General features: G+C 33.9%; 1 protein-coding gene and 1 pseudogene across 1 annotated transcript; both read right to left on the bottom strand.

Moving 5' to 3' along the window:
• Nucleotides 1-617: 617 nt before the first annotated feature.
• On the bottom strand, nucleotides 618-11803 carry LOC132107761 (sialic acid-binding Ig-like lectin 5). The gene is made up of 9 exons (XM_059513956.1): nucleotides 11729-11803; nucleotides 11555-11622; nucleotides 11061-11430; nucleotides 10452-10736; nucleotides 9831-10076; nucleotides 3876-4121; nucleotides 2184-2301; nucleotides 2008-2062; nucleotides 618-1570 (listed from the first exon to the last, which is right to left on the bottom strand). The coding sequence occupies exons 2-9, from the start codon at nucleotides 11600-11602 to the stop codon at nucleotides 1211-1213; spliced, it is 1728 nt and encodes a 575-aa protein (XP_059369939.1). The 5' UTR covers nucleotides 11603-11622; nucleotides 11729-11803; the 3' UTR covers nucleotides 618-1210.
• Nucleotides 11804-13561: 1758 nt separating this feature from the next.
• LOC132107581 (sialic acid-binding Ig-like lectin 14) lies at nucleotides 13562-17245 on the bottom strand (annotated as a pseudogene).
• Between the last annotated feature and the right edge of the window lie 2116 nt (nucleotides 17246-19361).

The raw sequence follows: 19361 nt of genomic DNA, 5'->3' as shown, positions 1-19361 counted from the left end.
ATTGGTTTAAATAATTTTAACTATGAAATTAAATGATGTGATAATAATAACTATTATTATTATTATTATTAATGTATGGTCATACTGAATTGGTTCCATAAAAACAATAATTTGGCATTTAAAAAGTATTGCTGATATCGATTGTAAATCTATATTTGAAGCTGTGAATCATTCGTATAGTTTATATATTCTTCTTTTTTCAGTCTATGTATATGTAAACATTTATTTATATAGTATATTCATTTTCAAAATCTGTCAGTAGGTTAGTTGTGTATAGGTACACTGTTTATGTGTAGCATTTGTATAGTTTGTGTTTTTTTAGTTTTTAGATACACATGGCATCCCAGAAGAGCAACGAGTAGATGATTTACAATTCTTGAGAAAACATACACACCTTTTAGACAAACCTAAAGTATTGGATTTACATTTCGGTGTTATGCCGAGTCTGAACATACAATGTCATATCGTACAATGTTGTGTTGATCTGTTAAAAGCTTGTAGGTTGCCAGGATGCACTGTAGCATGTGTAAATTATTAAACACATTTTTTTTTTTTTTTGCTGACTTCATGCTGGTGTTACTTGTGTCTTCATAGTTAGTTATTTGTTGTGCGACAATGCTAATATTTTTTGCCGTTATTCAGATCTTGTGGATTTAGCTTTAAGGCCTACGTGTGACTCTGTGAAATGATTGCAATGCAGTTTACTTTTGCAAGCTGTCAGTTGCAAAAACTGCAGAAGTCACTTCAGGTCAAGTGTCATCGGAAAGAAGATTCAGAAACTATCCTTGATTGCCAAATCACCAAAGCCCTGTATGCTGACAAATAACAACTCCATATAACAATAAACAATTTAAATGCTGAATTATTTATGAATCTGACACTTTTGTACCAATAAAAGCAACTTTATTTAATTTACTCAAATTAATTTGCAACAGTTTCAGAAAGCTCAGAAGCATCATTAAATGCATATTAAAAGCATATAGAAACAAGAAATACTTGCAAAAATTGGGAAATTTATGTTTTCACGCAATAAAAAAAAAAATAAACAGATGTTGGAGAATAATCTAATGAAGTGTCATATGTTGCAATTACCAACTATAAATGCTATACACATTAAAGCTCAAAAATAATACATTTTATACTTCTTAAGGATCTGAACTTAATAATTAAAAATTATCTTACAAATTGTCATATTGTTGAGTGTAGTTCCTTAAATTTTCAGCTCCTCTGAGTTAGAATAACTTGTCTCCTCTCCCTCCATCTGGTCTTGTGTTTCAATCTGGTCATCTCCATCCTGAAGGACTTCTCTTTCCTTCCCATCTCTCTTGTCCTTCTTGATCTCAGCGTAGTCTGTGTCGGTTGGTTCCTTCTCTTCCTCTTCAGGCGGTCTGTCCTTTAGAAGGGAGTAGTCGATGCTGGCGTAGTCGACCTCTTTTGCATCCATCCTGACTGCTTCATCCTCCTCTGCTCCGTCTGTCGGTCCAGCCGGGTTTGGGTTCCCACCATTAAGCTTTCCCTGAAGAGGTGTTTCCTCATTTGTTCCAGTCTGAGCTGTATCTGTCTGCACCATCTGATACATACAAAACAAATCTTTATTTTTTGACATTTATTTATGGTAGGGAAGTAATTAAAAGATTCTGTCAAAACTGGTGCTATATTTTAATATTCTGTTCCATTCACACCTGTTTTAATTTATATTATTAAATGACTATTACGGTATATACATGATTGTGAGCCCCATCACTGATGCAACGTCAACTATTTTTAAGGCTCTTGCTTTTAGAGAAACAAAAAAATCAAAATTTCGAACGAGGTAGAGTAAACAAGATACATTTTTTGTTTCATAACAGATGGGTAAAGTAATGCAATCCTCCAGAGTGACATTATGACACAATGGTGTTTGATCTTTCCAAATGAAGTGTGTTGAAACTAAAAGTAATAGTTAAGCTTAAAAAAAATGTGAATACTATACATATCGGTTCCTGTCTTCCTATAGTTCTGTCTTACCTCCAAATGAACCTCAGTGTCCGGATTTGTAGTTGGCACTTTGTATTTTTTGCCTCTGTTAAGAAAAGAGTTTCAGCTGATGAGACTTGAGACATGAACCAGACATAAACTCTATAAAATCTGTATGAACTTTCAGCCACCTTTTAGGAGAAGACGGAAGTAAATGATAGGCCTACCTGTGGCAAGACACCCAACAACACAAAACCACTGAGAAGATGAGCGCCGAACACACCATTCCTGCCACGAATGTGACTATCTTTGGGATGTCCCAGTTCTTCAAGAAATATATTATACCTTGAATTTACACAGAATTGTTAATGATATCTATAAAAGTTTATGAAGACATGCCTATTGTTCAGAGTTGAGAGTATTAGATTTGGCCAAGCAGGACACGTTCCTGGAATCTTCTTTTTGGACTAGAACAACATTTAACCCAATATTTAATCATATATAGCCTCCAAAATCAGAGAAACATTATAGTTTAATAAGAAATTTGTTAAGGCCTCAACCCCACCCCTAATCCTAAACTTAACCATCTCCCTAAATCTGATTGGTTGAGAGCAGTGTTGTTCCACAACAATGTCAAACAAGGAAATTATCCTAAATGGCTAAATCATAATCACCCTGAAATAAACATGCAGTTTCTGCAGTATGTAAAAGCTTAGTATTACTGATGTCATTCTGTGTGCTGTTTTTTCTTCCGGGACTGGAGGACTCGTTCACTGTTGATTCAGTTGTAACACCTGATATGTGATGAATAAGATTTTATAATTAGTAAAGACATATTATGACTTTAGGAATGTCTCCTGCAAACACACGATGAACTTCTCCTGATGTTTGAAGGATTTATGTATCGCAGTTCAGTATTTTAACAGTTGCTGACACATTTTAATTTCATAATCTGTGATGTTGTAAGACTGTGAGGTTATCAGTGGAATGTGGTTCTACCACTGATCTACAGTATATATATATATATATATGACTGGATCTCTCATCGCGTTCTAAACTGCCAACAGAAAGTGAAGCCACCGGAAGTGTTCGATCCGCCATCTTACTAATCCCTACCGGCAGTGAGCACCATTGAGACAAATTCAAACCGCTGTCCTAAAATCACTCGATTTCAGTCAAACAGGACTAGTTTTTATGTTAAGTGTATGTAAATTAATTTTTACTTCAGGTGTTCCCTGCAGTGTTTACAGTCTTTTGGGCAGGATAAGCTATACATTTAAACCGTTTAGGTGGGTGTGTCTGCTGCGCACTGACGACACAGGTAATGGTCCAACACTAAATATAGTTTAGTTCTTTATAAATATAATTATTTAGGAATTATTAAAACATGAACATGTTAGTATCAGAAATGGATTTGAATACGTTACAATGAATAATACGATCATGTTGTTAATATTGCTCTATAATTAAATAAAAAGCTTAACTTACTATCTTGGAAATGAAGCTTTATGTATTTAAATCCATACTGCATATAGTCAGTTATTTCTCTGAATAAATTCAGATTTCAGAACAAGCACTTTGTCGTTTGTTTTATATGTTGAGGTCATGTCCACCTGATGTCTATCGTGTTCATGATGTTCCTTACTGTAATAAAAGTAGCTTTTTAATAAGTAGGGGAAATTCCACACATTTAGAAAATAACCGTTTACATGCCTAGGGTGTTTGCATTGTAATAATCTACAGAGATACTTCAGATTTACAAATGCTGACTTGTTAGGTGACGTTTTCTCATTGAAATCATACAATTACCAATTAATTCAATAGAACGTTTACTAGGGATTACCAATATGGCAGCGCGGCGGCTTCACTGTTATGACGTCATGAGCAATCTATATTATAGATCAGTGGGTTCTACTTACAAATGATATTGATAGTGATGGATGCATTCAGGGCCTTGTTCTGGATTGTCCTCATACAGTCGTAAACCCCAGCATGCTCCTTTGTCACATTGGTTATTATGACTGTTCCAGCAGACGTTTGGTTCATGAATATTTCTGTGGTTCCATTGAAACTCCATACAGGATCAGATGATGGTGGGTGACTCTCAACAGTGCAGTTCAGTCTGAGAGTGTCACCTTCCATTAGTTGAACTGGATTCTTTACAGCTGAAAAAATAAATAAATAAATACATCAGTTTTGACAGCACATTCACTTGTATTCAAAAAGTGTATATATATATAACAGATATATATATGTAACAGATATGCTTTTCTGAACTGAAAGTTTTGTTTATTTCTGATTTTTTTATTTATGTAATGTTCTAGGGGCAGTTGTCGTACATTTAGCAGACACTTTTATCCAAAGCGAATTACAATGCATTCAGGTTATACATTTATTTTTATATTTTTCATCATATGTGTGTTCCTTGGGAATTTAACCCTCAACCTTTTGCACTGCTATCACAATGCGCTACCACTGAGCCACAGGAACAGTTTTACATTTAATGTTTTAGTAGTTAAAATGTAGATTTGTAAACTCACACGTGACTTTGAGGGTCCTACTTGTACTGATGTTTTTGATTCCGTAGCTCACGTCACATCCTACAGTGGCATCGTGATGGCCAGAGGTTGGAGTTAAGGTCAAATTTGAGAGGTTTTCGGAGGTGCTCAGAGTGATGTTGTCCTTTAGATCAATGCTGTTTCCCCCTCTTGTCCTGATCCACCATGTTATATTAGGAGGAGTTTCAGGACAAGGAAAAGGAGCTGAACATGTCAGATTGGCCTCCTTTCCCTCACTGAGAGGAGGAATGTTCATTGTAGGCTTGTCTGCAAATAGATGTTAGAAGTTAGACATTGCTGACATTTAAAACAGTCTAAATTTTTGAGTCATTCTTTGAGTATATATTCAGATCACACAATGAAATGCTTATTATATCAGTGTACACGTAGCAGTTAGGTTAATACAACTATATGCTGAATTTTCTTTATTTAAGAAATGTTGTCCAGCATAGTTCCTCTGCTGGGATTATGAAATCATTAAAACATCTGAAACAGAACATCCTTCTGAAACAATAAAGAACTGAAAGACAACTGCAAACTCCAGACAAAAACAGGACCTGTTTAATTTTGCCAAATAAAGTTAAGCATTACCTTGAATGATGATTTTGACACTGGCGTTAGATAAAGTTTGGCCATCCCTCACAATTGTGAAAACATATTCTCCTTCATCTTCTTTCATTAATTTGATGATGCTGCTGCAGTTGTTTTTGGTCAGGTCAGGTTCAAGCCACATAATCTGGTCCTTTTCAAATAGCTTTTTTCCTTTGATTTGTATCTCATGTATATTCTTATATTCAGTTGAATTATTATGCACATTTTCATGATCAGTTTGAGCTTTATCTTTGTCTGGGTGAATGAAGGTACATGAAATGAGAGCGCATAATCCTGAAACAGCAGTCACTTCTGGTGGATTGAAGGTGATTTTCCAGTCATTGTTTTTGTCATCTTCATTTTTTTTTGTCTTAAAACAAGTTGAAAATAGCATTTTTAACACGATAATGTTTTTTAAAAGCATAATTAACTGAAAAAATGTAAGGTTAAATGTAAAACATTAGAAAACCACAATATAAGATGTATACCTGTACACGACATATCAAAATAAAGAGGATTGTACAGCAAGAGATGATATGCATTTTAAATGTGTTCCACAAATCTGCACAGAACAAAACAACATTATACTTTAGCATTTAGCATTTTTAAACTTACTACACATTGCCTACTATAGAACATATGGATGGCATTAAAGAGAGAGCTTCTTACCGTTTTCTCAAGTCAACCCTTTCACAATGTTCTCAGAAGCGTTCGTTTTCCGAACTGCAGAAGCAGCATACAAGTAACAATGTACAAAATGCACCCTTCCTCTTATGTACTTCCTCTTTAAAATGCCTTCAAAAATAAGTTTGCACCAGCATGCGACTGGGGGTTTTGTGTATTTGAAAAAACAGTATAGTAAACAAGATAACAGTGGAACAGGATAGCAGGATAAAAGAAAGAAAGCTTCTATGGCCAGAAATGTAGAGAGCATCGAGGGAAGAAAGAAATGTCTACTTAAGGCTTTTGATTTAAAAGAGGCGAAGGAGCTGATTCACCTTTAAAGCCTTTCCATCTGGTATTAATATGCATTTCATGATCTGGTCACAAGTGGTCAGCTCTATACAGGCTTGAATAGAGTACAAAGTTGTTTGTGAACAGATCACCACATTGCATTTGTGCTGGTCCCAATAACCACATTTTGTAGTATTTGCACTGATCACTTGTCTACTTACATGATGTATTTCCTTTATTTGGTTCAAGTGGGTGTGAGGACCACAAGTGCACAGAACTTCTGATAAACTAATGGGACACACTTACAACTAAGCATTATATAAATGCAAGTAAAGTTTTTATTGTGCTTTAATTACACATTTTTGTTCATTTTATTATTTGCACTTAAAATAATAATAATAATAATAATAATAATAAATAGGTTTCTGCTCAGTAGTTCCTAAGACACAGTTTAATTGTGGTGTTTTTATTTTAGTGATAATAAGCAGCTACAAATGTTTTATAAAATACACACACTCATATCAAACCAAAAGATGTTCAAGACTTTATTTATTACAGAAAAAATATGTAATGTCTAAATAAATTAATTTACACTTTAAAGTTTTCCTCAAAATCGTATGATTTCATGGCAGGTATCGGTTTAGTGTGTTGAGAGCACTGAACTTTAACATTTTTCAGACCTAGGACAGTCTGGTGCACTTACTTCCTGTTACATGTACATGCTCTCAAGTTGATATGACCACTAGTGTGGGTATTGTGATCACAGATGAAATCTGTAGAGGCTGAAAACATATCTTTTCTCCCAGGTGTTTTAATCTTATCTTAGTACTGTGTTTTTAGTATATTGTCTTCCATGTTGTTTTATTCTTATTTTATATTTATTTATTCTTATTGTTTTTTTTTAATACTCTGTTCAGCACTTTGGTCAGCTACGCTGTGTTTAAATGTTTAAATTACTGGGACAGGGCCTTTGTGGTGAAAACACCATTCGTCCTAAATACATAATGAACTGCAATGAAGCTCTGCCCACTCACCTCATGATACTGGTCATGGGCATCAAAGGAAATATAACGTGTTTTTTTTCTTTTCATTAAATAATTTTAAGGAATTTAAGTGAATAAGGAACAAAAATGATGAAAGAAAATGGTGAATAATGTATTTTAACACACACACACACACACACAAAAATAGACTTATTTAACTAAAAGGCTTCCTGGAATGTTATTTTATTGATTTTAATTCACAATATGCACACATTCATCCTTAATCTTATACCAAATGTACCTAAAGTATTACTAGTAATTATAAATATGTATATATATAAATGAATGAATGAATAAATAAATAAATGAATATATTCTGTGCCCGTCACAGCTTCTCATGTGCATGTATCATATACTGTAAACCTGAGTAGTCTAAAATTCCCTTTAGTCCTATAACATCCTCTAAAACACAGAAAGAATGAAATTTAAACACTTTGAATTAATTAACACTGTTTTATTTGTAAAAAAAAAAAAAAAAAACTCTGAACAAGGAGAAATCATTCAGCAATAACAAAAATAAGTTCAGATAGAATTAAGTTTCTAGATCTGTGAAGAAGAAGTGACTTAAATAAAATATAATATTTTACAATTTCAGAAAAATCTATATTCAACATGATAATAAAAAAAAACTATGAGTTATAAATTCAAATCATTTAATCCAAATGATTAATGTCACTCTTTCATACAGTATCTCCTCACATTTTTTCCTTGAAAATCTTCCAGTACAACTTCAGTGTATGTGTTCGTGGCTACCACTCCATATGTCTTGTCCCTGCAGGAAAATATATTATGTACACTCTTATGAATAAATGTGCTTCACAATGCCAGAGATAGAATAACCTTTTGGTCTCAATGTTTCCATAAAGAACCTTTAACATCTGAAGAACCTTTCTGCTTTACAAAAGTTTCTTTGTTACAAAAGAAAGTTCTGAAGTTGTGAAGAACCTTTTAAGCACCTTTATTTTTAAGAGTAGGCAATAAGACAGAATCAAAGCACAGTAAATTATACTGAGTGTCATATTAAAATAATGAGTGTCTGTGTTGATGGATGACAGTATTCACATGATTTCTCATCAACCAGAAACTTTATCAAACAACCATGCCAAACACCTTTATATGATCAGTATATAAAATGTATGCATTTTGTTGAATGTGTTGCACATTTTAGCTTTTCACTTATGTATGTAGGTGATACCTTTTCCAAGACCCTTGACAGCACAAAACCACAGAGAAGATGACTGCTGAAGTTGACATTCCCATCAGAAATGCTGTTATCGTTTTGATGTCCACATGCACTTGAAAAGCCGCTTTATCTTGAATGTAAAATAAGAAGGAAATATTAGTTTAATAATACTTTTGTTTAGTCCTCAACCCCAGCCCTAATCCTAAACTTAACCATCACCCTAAATCTGATTGGTTGAGAGCAGTGTTGTTCCACAACAATGTCAAACAAGGAAATTATCCTAAATGGCTAAATCATAATCACCCTGAAATAAACATGCAGTTTCTGCAGTATGTAAATGCTCAGTATTACTGATGTCATTCTGTGTGCTGTTTTTTCTTCCGAACTGGAGGACTCGTTCACTGTTGATTCAGTTGTAACACCTGATATGTGATGAATAAGATTTTATAATTAGTAAAGACATATTATGACTTTAGGAATGTCTCCTGCAAACACACGATGAACTTCTCCTGATGTTTGAAGGATTTATGTATCGCAGTTCAGTATTTTAACAGTTGCTGACACATTTTAATTTCATAATCTGTGATGTTGTAAGACTGTGAGGTTATCAGTGGAATGTGGTTCTACCACTGATCTACAGTATATATATATATATATGACTGGATCTCTCATCGCGTTCTAAACTGCCAACAGAAAGTGAAGCCACCGGAAGTGTTCGATCCGCCATCTTACTAATCCCTACCGGCAGTGAGCACCATTGAGACAAATTCAAACCGCTGTCCTAAAATCACTCGATTTCAGTCAAACAGGACTAGTTTTTATGTTAAGTGTATGTAAATTAATTTTTACTTCAGGTGTTCCCTGCAGTGTTTACAGTCTTTTGGGCAGGATAAGCTATACATTTAAACCGTTTAGGTGGGTGTGTCTGCTGCGCACTGACGACACAGGTAATGGTCCAACACTAAATATAGTTTAGTTCTTTATAAATATAATTATTTAGGAATTATTAAAACATGAACATGTTAGTATCAGAAATGGATTTGAATACGTTACAATGAATAATACGATCATGTTGTTAATATTGCTCTATAATTAAATAAAAAGCTTAACTTACTATCTTGGAAATGAAGCTTTATGTATTTAAATCCATACTGCATATAGTCAGTTATTTCTCTGAATAAATTCAGATTTCAGAACAAGCACTTTGTCGTTTGTTTTATATGTTGAGGTCATGTCCACCTGATGTCTATCGTGTTCATGATGTTCCTTACTGTAATAAAAGTAGCTTTTTAATAAGTAGGGGAAATTCCACACATTTAGAAAATAACCGTTTACATGCCTAGGGTGTTTGCATTGTAATAATCTACAGAGATACTTCAGATTTACAAATGCTGACTTGTTAGGTGACGTTTTCTCATTGAAATCATACAATTACCAATTAATTCAATAGAACGTTTACTAGGGATTACCAATATGGCAGCGCGGCGGCTTCACTGTTATGACGTCATGAGCAATCTATATTATAGATCAGTGGGTTCTACTTACAAATGATATTGATAGTGATGGATGCATTCAGGGTCTTGTTCTGGATTGTCCTCATACAGTCGTAAACCCCAGCATGCTCCTTTGTCACATTGGTTATTATGACTGTTCCAGCAGACGTTTGGTTCATGAATATTTCTGTGGTTCCATTGAAACTCCATACAGGATCAGATGATGGTGGGTGACTCTCAACAGTGCAGTTCAGTCTGAGAGTGTCACCTTCCATTAGTTGAACTGGATTCTTTACAGCTGAAAAAATAAATAAATAAATACATCAGTTTTGACAGCACATTCACTTGTATTCAAAAAGTGTATATATATATAACAGATATATATATGTAACAGATATGCTTTTCTGAACTGAAAGTTTTGTTTATTTCTGATTTTTTTATTTATGTAATGTTCTAGGGGCAGTTGTCGTACATTTAGCAGACACTTTTATCCAAAGCGAATTACAATGCATTCAGGTTATACATTTATTTTTATATTTTTCATCATATGTGTGTTCCTTGGGAATTTAACCCTCAACCTTTTGCACTGCTATCACAATGCGCTACCACTGAGCCACAGGAACAGTTTTACATTTAATGTTTTAGTAGTTAAAATGTAGATTTGTAAACTCACACGTGACTTTGAGGGTCCTACTTGTACTGATGATTTTGCTTCCGTAGCTCACGTCACATCCTACAGTGGCATCGTGATGGCCAGAGGTTGGAGTTAAGGTCAAATTTGAGAGGTTTTCGGAGGTGCTCAGAGTGATGTTGTCCTTTAGATCAATGCTGTTTCCCTTTCTTGTCCTGATCCACCATGTTATATTAGGAGGAGTTTCAGGACAAGGAAAAGGAGCTGAACATGTCAGATTGGCCTCCTTTCCCTCACTGAGAGGAGGAATGTTCATTGTAGGCTCGTCTGCAAATAGATGTTAGAAGTTAGACATTGCTGACATTTAAAACAGTCTAAATTTTTGAGTCATTCTTTGAGTATATATTCAGATCACACAATGAAATGCTTATTATATCAGTGTACACGTAGCAGTTAGGTTAATACAACTATATGCTGAATTTTCTTTATTTAAGAAATGTTGTCCAGCATAGTTCCTCTCCTGGGATTATGAAATCATTAAAACATCTGAAACAGAAGATCCTTCTGAAACAATAAAGAACTGAAAGACAACTGCAAACTCCAGACAAAAACAGGACCTGTTTAATTTTGCCAAATAAAGTTAAGCATTACCTTGAATGATGATTTTGACACTGGCGTTAGATAAAGTTTGGCCATCCCTCACAATTGTGAAAACATATTCTCCTTCATCTTCTTTCATTAATTTGATGATGCTGCTGCAGTTGTTTTTGGTCAGGTCAGGTTCAAGCCACATAATCTGGTCCTTTTCAAATAGCTTTTTTCCTTTGATTTGTATCTCATGTATATTCTTATATTCAGTTGAATTATTATGCACATTTTCATGATCAGTTTGAGCTTTATCTTTGTCTGGGTGAATGAAGGTACATGAAATGAGAGCGCATAATCCTGAAACAGCAGTCACTTCTGGTGGATTGAAGGTGATTTTCCAGTCATTGTTTTTGTCATCTTCATTTTTTTTTGTCTTAAAACAAGTTGAAAATAGCATTTTTAACACGATAATGTTTTTTAAAAGCATAATTAACTGAAAAAATGTAAGGTTAAATGTAAAACATTAGAAAACCACAATATAAGATGTATACCTGTACACGACATATCAAAATAAAGAGGATTGTACAGCAAGAGATGATATGCATTTTAAATGTGTTCCACAAATCTGCACAGAACAAAACAACATTATACTTAGCATTTAGCATTTTTAAACTTACTACACATTGCCTACTATAGAACATATGGATGGCATTAAAGAGAGAGCTTCTTACCGTTTTCTCAAGTCAACCCTTTCACAATGTTCTCAGAAACGTTCGTTTTCCGAACTGCAGAAGCAGCATACAAGTAACAATGTACAAAATGCACCCTTCCTCTTATGTACTTCCTCTTTAAAATGCCTTCAAAAATAAGTTTGCACCAGCATGCGACTGGGGGTTTTGTGTATTTGAAAAAACAGTATAGTAAACAAGATAACAGTGGAACAGGATAGCAGGATAAAAGAAAGAAAGCTTCTATGGCCAGAAATGTAGAGAGCATCGAGAGAAGAAAGAAATGTCTACTTAAGGCTTTTGATTTAAAAGAGGCGAAGGAGCTGATTCACCTTTAAAGCCTTTCCATCTGGTATTAATATGCATTTCATGATCTGGTCACAAGTGGTCAGCTCTATACAGGCTTGAATAGAGTACCAAAGTTGTTTGTGAACAGATCACCACATTGCATTTGTGCTGGTCCCAATAACCACATTTTGTAGTATTTGCACTGATCACTTGTCTACTTACATGATGTATTTCCTTTATTTGGTTCAAGTGGGTGTGAGGACCACAAGTGCACAGAACTTCTGATAAACTAATGGGACACACTTACAACTAAGCATTATATAAATGCAAGTAAAGTTTTTATTGTGCTTTAATTACACATTTTTGTTCATTTTATTATTTGCACTTAAAATAATAATAATAATAATAATAATAATAAATAGGTTTCTGCTCAGTAGTTCCTAAGACACAGTTTAATTGTGGTGTTTTTATTTTAGTGATAATAAGCAGCTACAAATGTTTTATAAAATACACACACTCATATCAAACCAAAAGATGTTCAAGACTTTATTTATTACAGAAAAAATATGTAATGTCTAAATAAATTAATTTACACTTTAAAGTTTTCCTCAAAATCGTATGATTTCATGGCAGGTATCGGTTTAGTGTGTTGAGAGCACTGAACTTTAACATTTTTCAGACCTAGGACAGTCTGGTGCACTTACTTCCTGTTACATGTACATGCTCTCAAGTTGATATGACCACTAGTGTGGGTATTGTGATCACAGATGAAATCTGTAGAGGCTGAAAACATATCTTTTCTCCCAGGTGTTTTAATCTTATCTTAGTACTGTGTTTTTAGTATATTGTCTTCCATGTTGTTTTATTCTTATTTTATATTTATTTATTCTTATTGTTTTTTTTTAATACTCTGTTCAGCACTTTGGTCAGCTACGCTGTGTTTAAATGTTTAAATTACTGGGACAGGGCCTTTGTGGTGAAAACACCATTCGTCCTAAATACATAATGAACTGCAATGAAGCTCTGCCCACTCACCTCATGATACTGGTCATGGGCATCAAAGGAAATATAACGTGTTTTTTTTCTTTTCATTAAATAATTTTAAGGAATTTAAGTGAATAAGGAACAAAAATGATGAAAGAAAATGGTGAATAATGTATTTTAACACACACACACACACACACACACACACACACACACACAGACACAAAAATAGACTTATTTAACTAAAAGGCTTCCTGGAATGTTATTTTATTGATTTTAATTCACAATATGCACACATTCATCCTTAATCTTATACCAAATGTACCTAAAGTATTACTAGTAATTATAAATATGTATATATATAAATGAATGAATGAATAAATAAATAAATAAATGAATATATTCTGTGCCCGTCACAGCTTCTCATGTGCATGTATCATATACTGTAAACCTGAGTAGTCTAAAATTCCCTTTAGTCCTATAACATCCTCTAAAACACAGAAAGAATGAAATTTAAACACTTTGAATTAATTAACACTGTTTTATTTGTAAAAAAAAAACAAAAACAAAAAAAAACTCTGAACAAGGAGAAATCATTCAGCAGTAACAAAAATAAGTTCAGATAGAATTATGTTTCTAGATCTGTGAAGAAGTGACTTAAAATATAATATTTTACAATTTCAGAAAACAACAATACAATACAACATGATAATAAAAAAACCTATGAGTTATAAACTCAAATCATTTAATCCAAATGATTAATGTCACTCTTTCATACAGTATCTCCTTACATTTTTTCCTTGAAAATCTTCCAGTACAACTTCAGTGTATGTGTTCGTGGCTACCACTCCATATGTCTTGTCCCTGCAGGAAAAGATATTATGTACACTCTTATGAATAAATGTGCTTCACAATACCAGAGATAGAATAACCTTTTGGTCTCAATGTTTCCATAAAGAACCTTTAACATCTGAAGAACCTTTCTGCTTTACAAAAGTTTCTTTGTGGCAAAAGAAAGTTCTGAAGTTGTGAAGAACCTTTTAAGCACCTTTATTTTTAAGAGTGTAGGCAATAAGACAGAATCAAAGCACAGTAAATTATACTGAGTGTCATATTAAAATAATGAGTGTCTGTGTTGATGGATGACAGTATTCACATGATTTCTCATCAACCAGAAACTTTATCAAACAACCATGCCAAACACCTTTATATGATTAGTATATAAAATGTATGCATTTTGTTGAATTTGTTGCACATTTTAGCTTTTCACTTATGTATGTAGGTGATACCTTTTCCAAGACCCTTGACAGCACAAAACCACAGAGAAGATGACTGCTGAAGTTGACATTCCCATCAGAAATGCTGTTATCGTTTTGATGTCCACATGCACTTGAAAAGCCGCTTTATCTTGAATGTAAAATAAGAAGGAAATATTAGTTTAATAATACTTTTGTTTAGTCCTCAACCCCAGCCCTAATCCTAAACTTAACCATCACCCTAAATCTGATTGGTTGAGAGCAGTGTTGTTCCACAACAATGTCAAACAAGGAAATTATCCTAAATGGCTAAATCATAATCACCCTGAAATAAACATGCAGTTTCTGCAGTATGTAAATGCTCAGTATTACTGATGTCATTCTGTGTGCTGTTTTTTCTTCCGAACTGGAGGACTCGTTCACTGTTGATTCAGTTGTAACACCTGATATGTGATGAATAAGATTTTATAATTAGTAAAGACATATTATGACTTTAGGAATGTCTCCTGCAAACACACGATGAACTTCTCCTGATGTTTGAAGGATTTATGTATCGCAGTTCAGTATTTCAACAGTTGCTGACACATTTTAATTTCATAATTTGTGATGTTGTGAGACTGTGATATTGTTAGGTTATCAATGGAATGTGGTTCTACTTACGATTGATTTTGATAGTGATGGATGCTTTCAGGGTCTTGTTCTGAAATGTCCTCATACAGCTGTAAACCCCAGCATGCTTCTTTGTCACATTGGTTATTATGACTGATCCAGCAGACGTTTGGTTCATGAATATTTCTGTGGTTCCATTGAAACTCCATACAGGATCAGATGATGGTGGGTGACTCTCAACAGTGCAGTTCAGTCTGAGAGTGTCACCTTCCATCAGTTCACTTTTACCCAGAATTTTAAGAGTCTTTACATCTGATAAATGAAAAAAACTGCATCAGTTTTGTAAGCACATTCACTTGTATGCAAATGTATTTTTTTTTTATTCTACTTTCTGATAATCACAGAACATCCAAATAGTAGATGATGAAAGATGATGTTCTCAAAATTAATAGACATGCTCTTCTGAACTGAACATTTTGTTATATTTCAGATTTTCTTTTTTTTTCTTTTTTTTAATGCAATGTTCTAGGGTCAGTTGTAATACATTTAGCAGACACTTTTATCCAAAGCTACTTACAGTGCATTCAGGTTATACATTTATTTTTTTTTATCATGTATGTGTGTTCCTTGGGAATTTAACCCTTAACCTTTTGCACTGCTATCACAATGCGCTACCACTGAGCCACAGGAACAGTTTTACATTTAATGTTTTAGTAGTTAAAATGTAGATTTGTACACTCACACGTGACTTTGAGGGTCCTACTTGTACTGATGGTTTTGATTCTGTAGCTCACGTCACATCCTACAGTGGCATCGTGATGGCCAGAGGTTGGAGTTAAGGTCAAATTTGAGAGGTTTTCGGAGGTGCTCAGAGTGATGTTGTCCTTTAGATCAATGCTTTTTCCCTTTCTTGTCCTGATCCACCATGTTATATTAGGAGGAGTTTCAGGACAAGGAAAAGGAGCTGAACATGTCAGATTGGCCTTCTCTCCCTCACTGAGAGGAGGAATGTTCATTGTAGGCTTGTCTGCAAATAGATGTACTCAAGAATTAGACATTGCTGACATTTAACACAGTCAAAATGTTTGAGTCATTTTTGGGTATATATTCAGATCACACAATGAAATGCTTATTATAGCAGTGTACACGTAGCAGTTAGGTTAATACAACTATATGCTGAATTTTCTTTATTTCAGAAATGTTGTCCAGCATAGTTCCTCTCCTGGGATTATGATATCATTAAAACATCTGAAACAGAAGATCCTTCTGAAACAATAAAGAACTGAAAGACAAATGCAAACTACAGGCAAAAACAGGATATGTTAAACTTTGCCAAAAAAAGGTAAGCATTACCTCGGATTATGATTTTGACACTGGCGTTAGATAAAGTTTGGTCATTCCCCACAATTTTGAAAGCATATTCTTTTATTCCTCTGATGATGATGCTGCAGTTTTTTTTTTGGTCAGGTCAGGTTCAAGCATCTCAATCTGATCTGCTTTAAGTTTCTTCTCTTTTTCTTTGTTTTCAATAATTGAATTTACTTTGAAGATTTCATCATTACATTGACCGTTTTTACACACTTTCCATGAAATGTTTTCAATAGGTTTTGCTTTATCTGGGTAAGTGAAGGTAAATGAAATGAGAGCACATAATTCTGGAACTGCAGTAACTTCTGCTGGATCAAAGATGATGCTCGAGTTCTCTATTTGGTCTTGAATACAATAAAAGAATATGATCAAATACCTGGGCACGAGAAACCTCAAATCTTAAAACAGTAATTCCCTGTCCATGCTCAGTATGCAGACTTGGCTTTAAATAGTACTTTAAATACAAAGTGTATAAGACATAAAAGTACATAAGTACATAAAAGTGTTTCAAAAATATAAATTTCATAGTGAAGTAGTATGGATTGGAAAAATATATATATTTTTAAACATTTAACACAAATATTTCAACTTAAGTATATCTGTAAAACATGCAATACATACCTGTACACAAAATATTTAATACTAACATAGAAAGAATTGTACAGCTTGAAATGATCTGCATTTTATATGTGTATTCCGCAAATCTGCCTGGAAAAAAGAGCATTGCTTGAGGATTTTTACACAAACTGTGCAATTTCAAATATATTCAGCATACTTGATCTAAATATTTATGTGTAAAATGTACAGTATATAAAATATTTTGGCAGCACATATATAAAAACGTGTCATGTCAATAAAACAAATACATTTTTAAATTATATTTAATAGATAAAGAGATTAAAGTGACCTTACCAGTTTAAGTCAAACCATTCACAGCGTTCTCGTTTTAGAACTGCAGAAGCAGCTCACCGATACGTACAAGAGGCATCCTTCCTCTTCTAGAGAACTTCCTCATTTTTCTGAATTGCACAAATGGGCGATTGTTGTACATAGCCATAGTTTGATTCAGTTGCATCGCCGTTAGTCAGAGATCAGGATGAGTTTTTTTTTTTTTTTTTAAGAGATAAATTCTGTTAAAATAGTATTGTGGGTAAGATGTTTTTCACTTTTCAAAGATGTTAAACTTAATTAACAAAGACTTTATTAACTTTTAAAAGGGAGGATACTGACGTGCACAGACAGAAAAAGAGATCCACTGCTTGTGTATGACATACTTCAGCTGAGAGTGCAGTATATAATGAAGAACAATCTCCAGGAGACATGGAGGAAAAAGAATACAGCAAACAATAAAGCACCACAACATTGGTCATCAGTGTTTTAATGCTTCTGTTTCAGACATTTTGATCAGAGGAGGGGACAAGATTTTCTTAGCATATTTACTCAATTATTTATGTCTGCTAAATTTGTTCAATCACAAATCATGCAGGCTAAATTGCTTATGTTATGCATAGAAAACTGCTTTTTTGGACTACTTTATACTGTGCTCAAGCTCTGCATTTTGACCAGAAATTTGACATTTTGAAGAATTATCTTCTTTCAGAATCAGAATCACATCAAATAATTTAAACGCAATATATTTTGATCTATTTTTTTAACAGTACTAAGGTACATTAATGAATATTTTAGGGATTATGTATATTTAGCTGATTTGTATCACAAAAGAAACCTCTCCTAATCATTCTGTCTGGGTTTGTTTTGCAATAATGACCTTGAACTGGTTGTACGACATCCTTTATAATCAATTATATCCTTTCAGATTTGTCATTTGATATGACACATTTCATATGGCTTTCGCCTGTTATAAGCAGGCTCATGAAGAAAACCATAATGAAAAACAACCACACGAAGAATCGATTCAGAACTTGGTGACCTTTTTCTACTTTTTGCTGCTGCTCACGATCTCTGCATCCTTCTCCTCTTCCTGTGGCTTTTCCAGCCTCTGCCGCCCCATCTCCCACAATCCATGCTCATGAATGCTCCCTCCTTCCACACACCATAGCAACAGGTGGGATGTTTTCCAAATGAGCACGCCGGACTCACGATCTGAGACATGGCATTCTGACTTCTCTCAAATTTAAACACAAAGTCATCATCCCAGCTTTGCCATGCATGTTGCAGTTGGAGTCAGGAAGTTATGATGGTTGAGGGTGTAGTCTTTCTGGCTGTGAGGTCATGCAGTTCTTGCCAACATTGTAGATAGAGCAAATCCTGGCCAGACACTGCAGGATGCATTTCTTGGCCCAGTTTGGGATGGGTTTGGCCTTGGGGCCAAATGTATGATGTATGTTCATAAAAAAGATGGTGAGAGCAGTGGATGCAGTGAACATGGTCATCGTGGATATGCAATACTTTCCTGTAGAATGTAAGAGAAAGTTTAGTAACGTTTAGTGTCAATGATATTGCCAGGAAATGATTACATTAGACTGAAAAGTTCAGAATCACAGATTATCAGTTAATGTTGAATGCTATGTTGTTTCTTAACTGTTACATTAATGATCTTTTAGTATATTTAGAGAATAAATGTTCAACAAAAAAAATCATATTGCACAATGATGAGAGTATTTAAAAAAAGATATAGAGTGTCACAGCGTTATTAAGTACTGCTGGTAAAAAAAAAAAAACTGTCCGTCAGTATAGTTTAGAATAGTTTTCTGACTAATAGACGTGTGAGAACCTTTAAAGGAATTGTAGTTCATTTGTTTCCGGTGTTTACAAAATGAAACTTGTTCTGAAAAAAAAAGCTTCTCTCAGTGCTAGTGGTGTAAGAGGAGTTACCGAAACTTGTCTAGCTAGTGTGAAAGCTTCTCAGAAGGGTACAGTAATTATAGTCAAGCTAAAAAATTGTTATCACTATTAAGACCTATTTACAGCTACTTATAGGGGCAATATATACTTATGTATAAATTACATAAGAAACGTAAAACTATATCTAAAATGCCCAGGCTAAATTTGAAATAGCATATGCTCAATGTTTATATTACAATATGTAGTTTGTGCCTTTATATTAAAACTTTGTATTTATGCAAACTTTACCATGTTACAGCAGTTATGATAAGGGGTACATTCTCTGA

The sequence above is a fragment of the Carassius carassius genome, chromosome 28 (genome assembly GCF_963082965.1).
Source record: "Carassius carassius chromosome 28, fCarCar2.1, whole genome shotgun sequence".
In the NCBI taxonomy this organism is placed as follows: Eukaryota; Metazoa; Chordata; class Actinopteri; order Cypriniformes; family Cyprinidae; genus Carassius; species Carassius carassius.
Note: the sequence above shows the minus strand (reverse complement) of the source record. Positions and strands in the feature narration are given on the sequence as shown.

Coding starts and splice junctions, on each gene's coding strand:
- LOC132107761 (XM_059513956.1), bottom strand. CDS start 11,602: ATGCATATCATCTCTTGCTGTACAATCCTCTTTATTTTGATATGTCGT. Junction 4,122..9,830: donor CATCACTATCAATATCATTT/GTAAGTAGAACC, acceptor TTATTTTTTCAG/CTGTAAAGAATCCAGTTCAA. Junction 2,063..2,183: donor TGTTGGGTGTCTTGCCACAG/GTAGGCCTATCA, acceptor TTTTCTTAACAG/AGGCAAAAAATACAAAGTGC.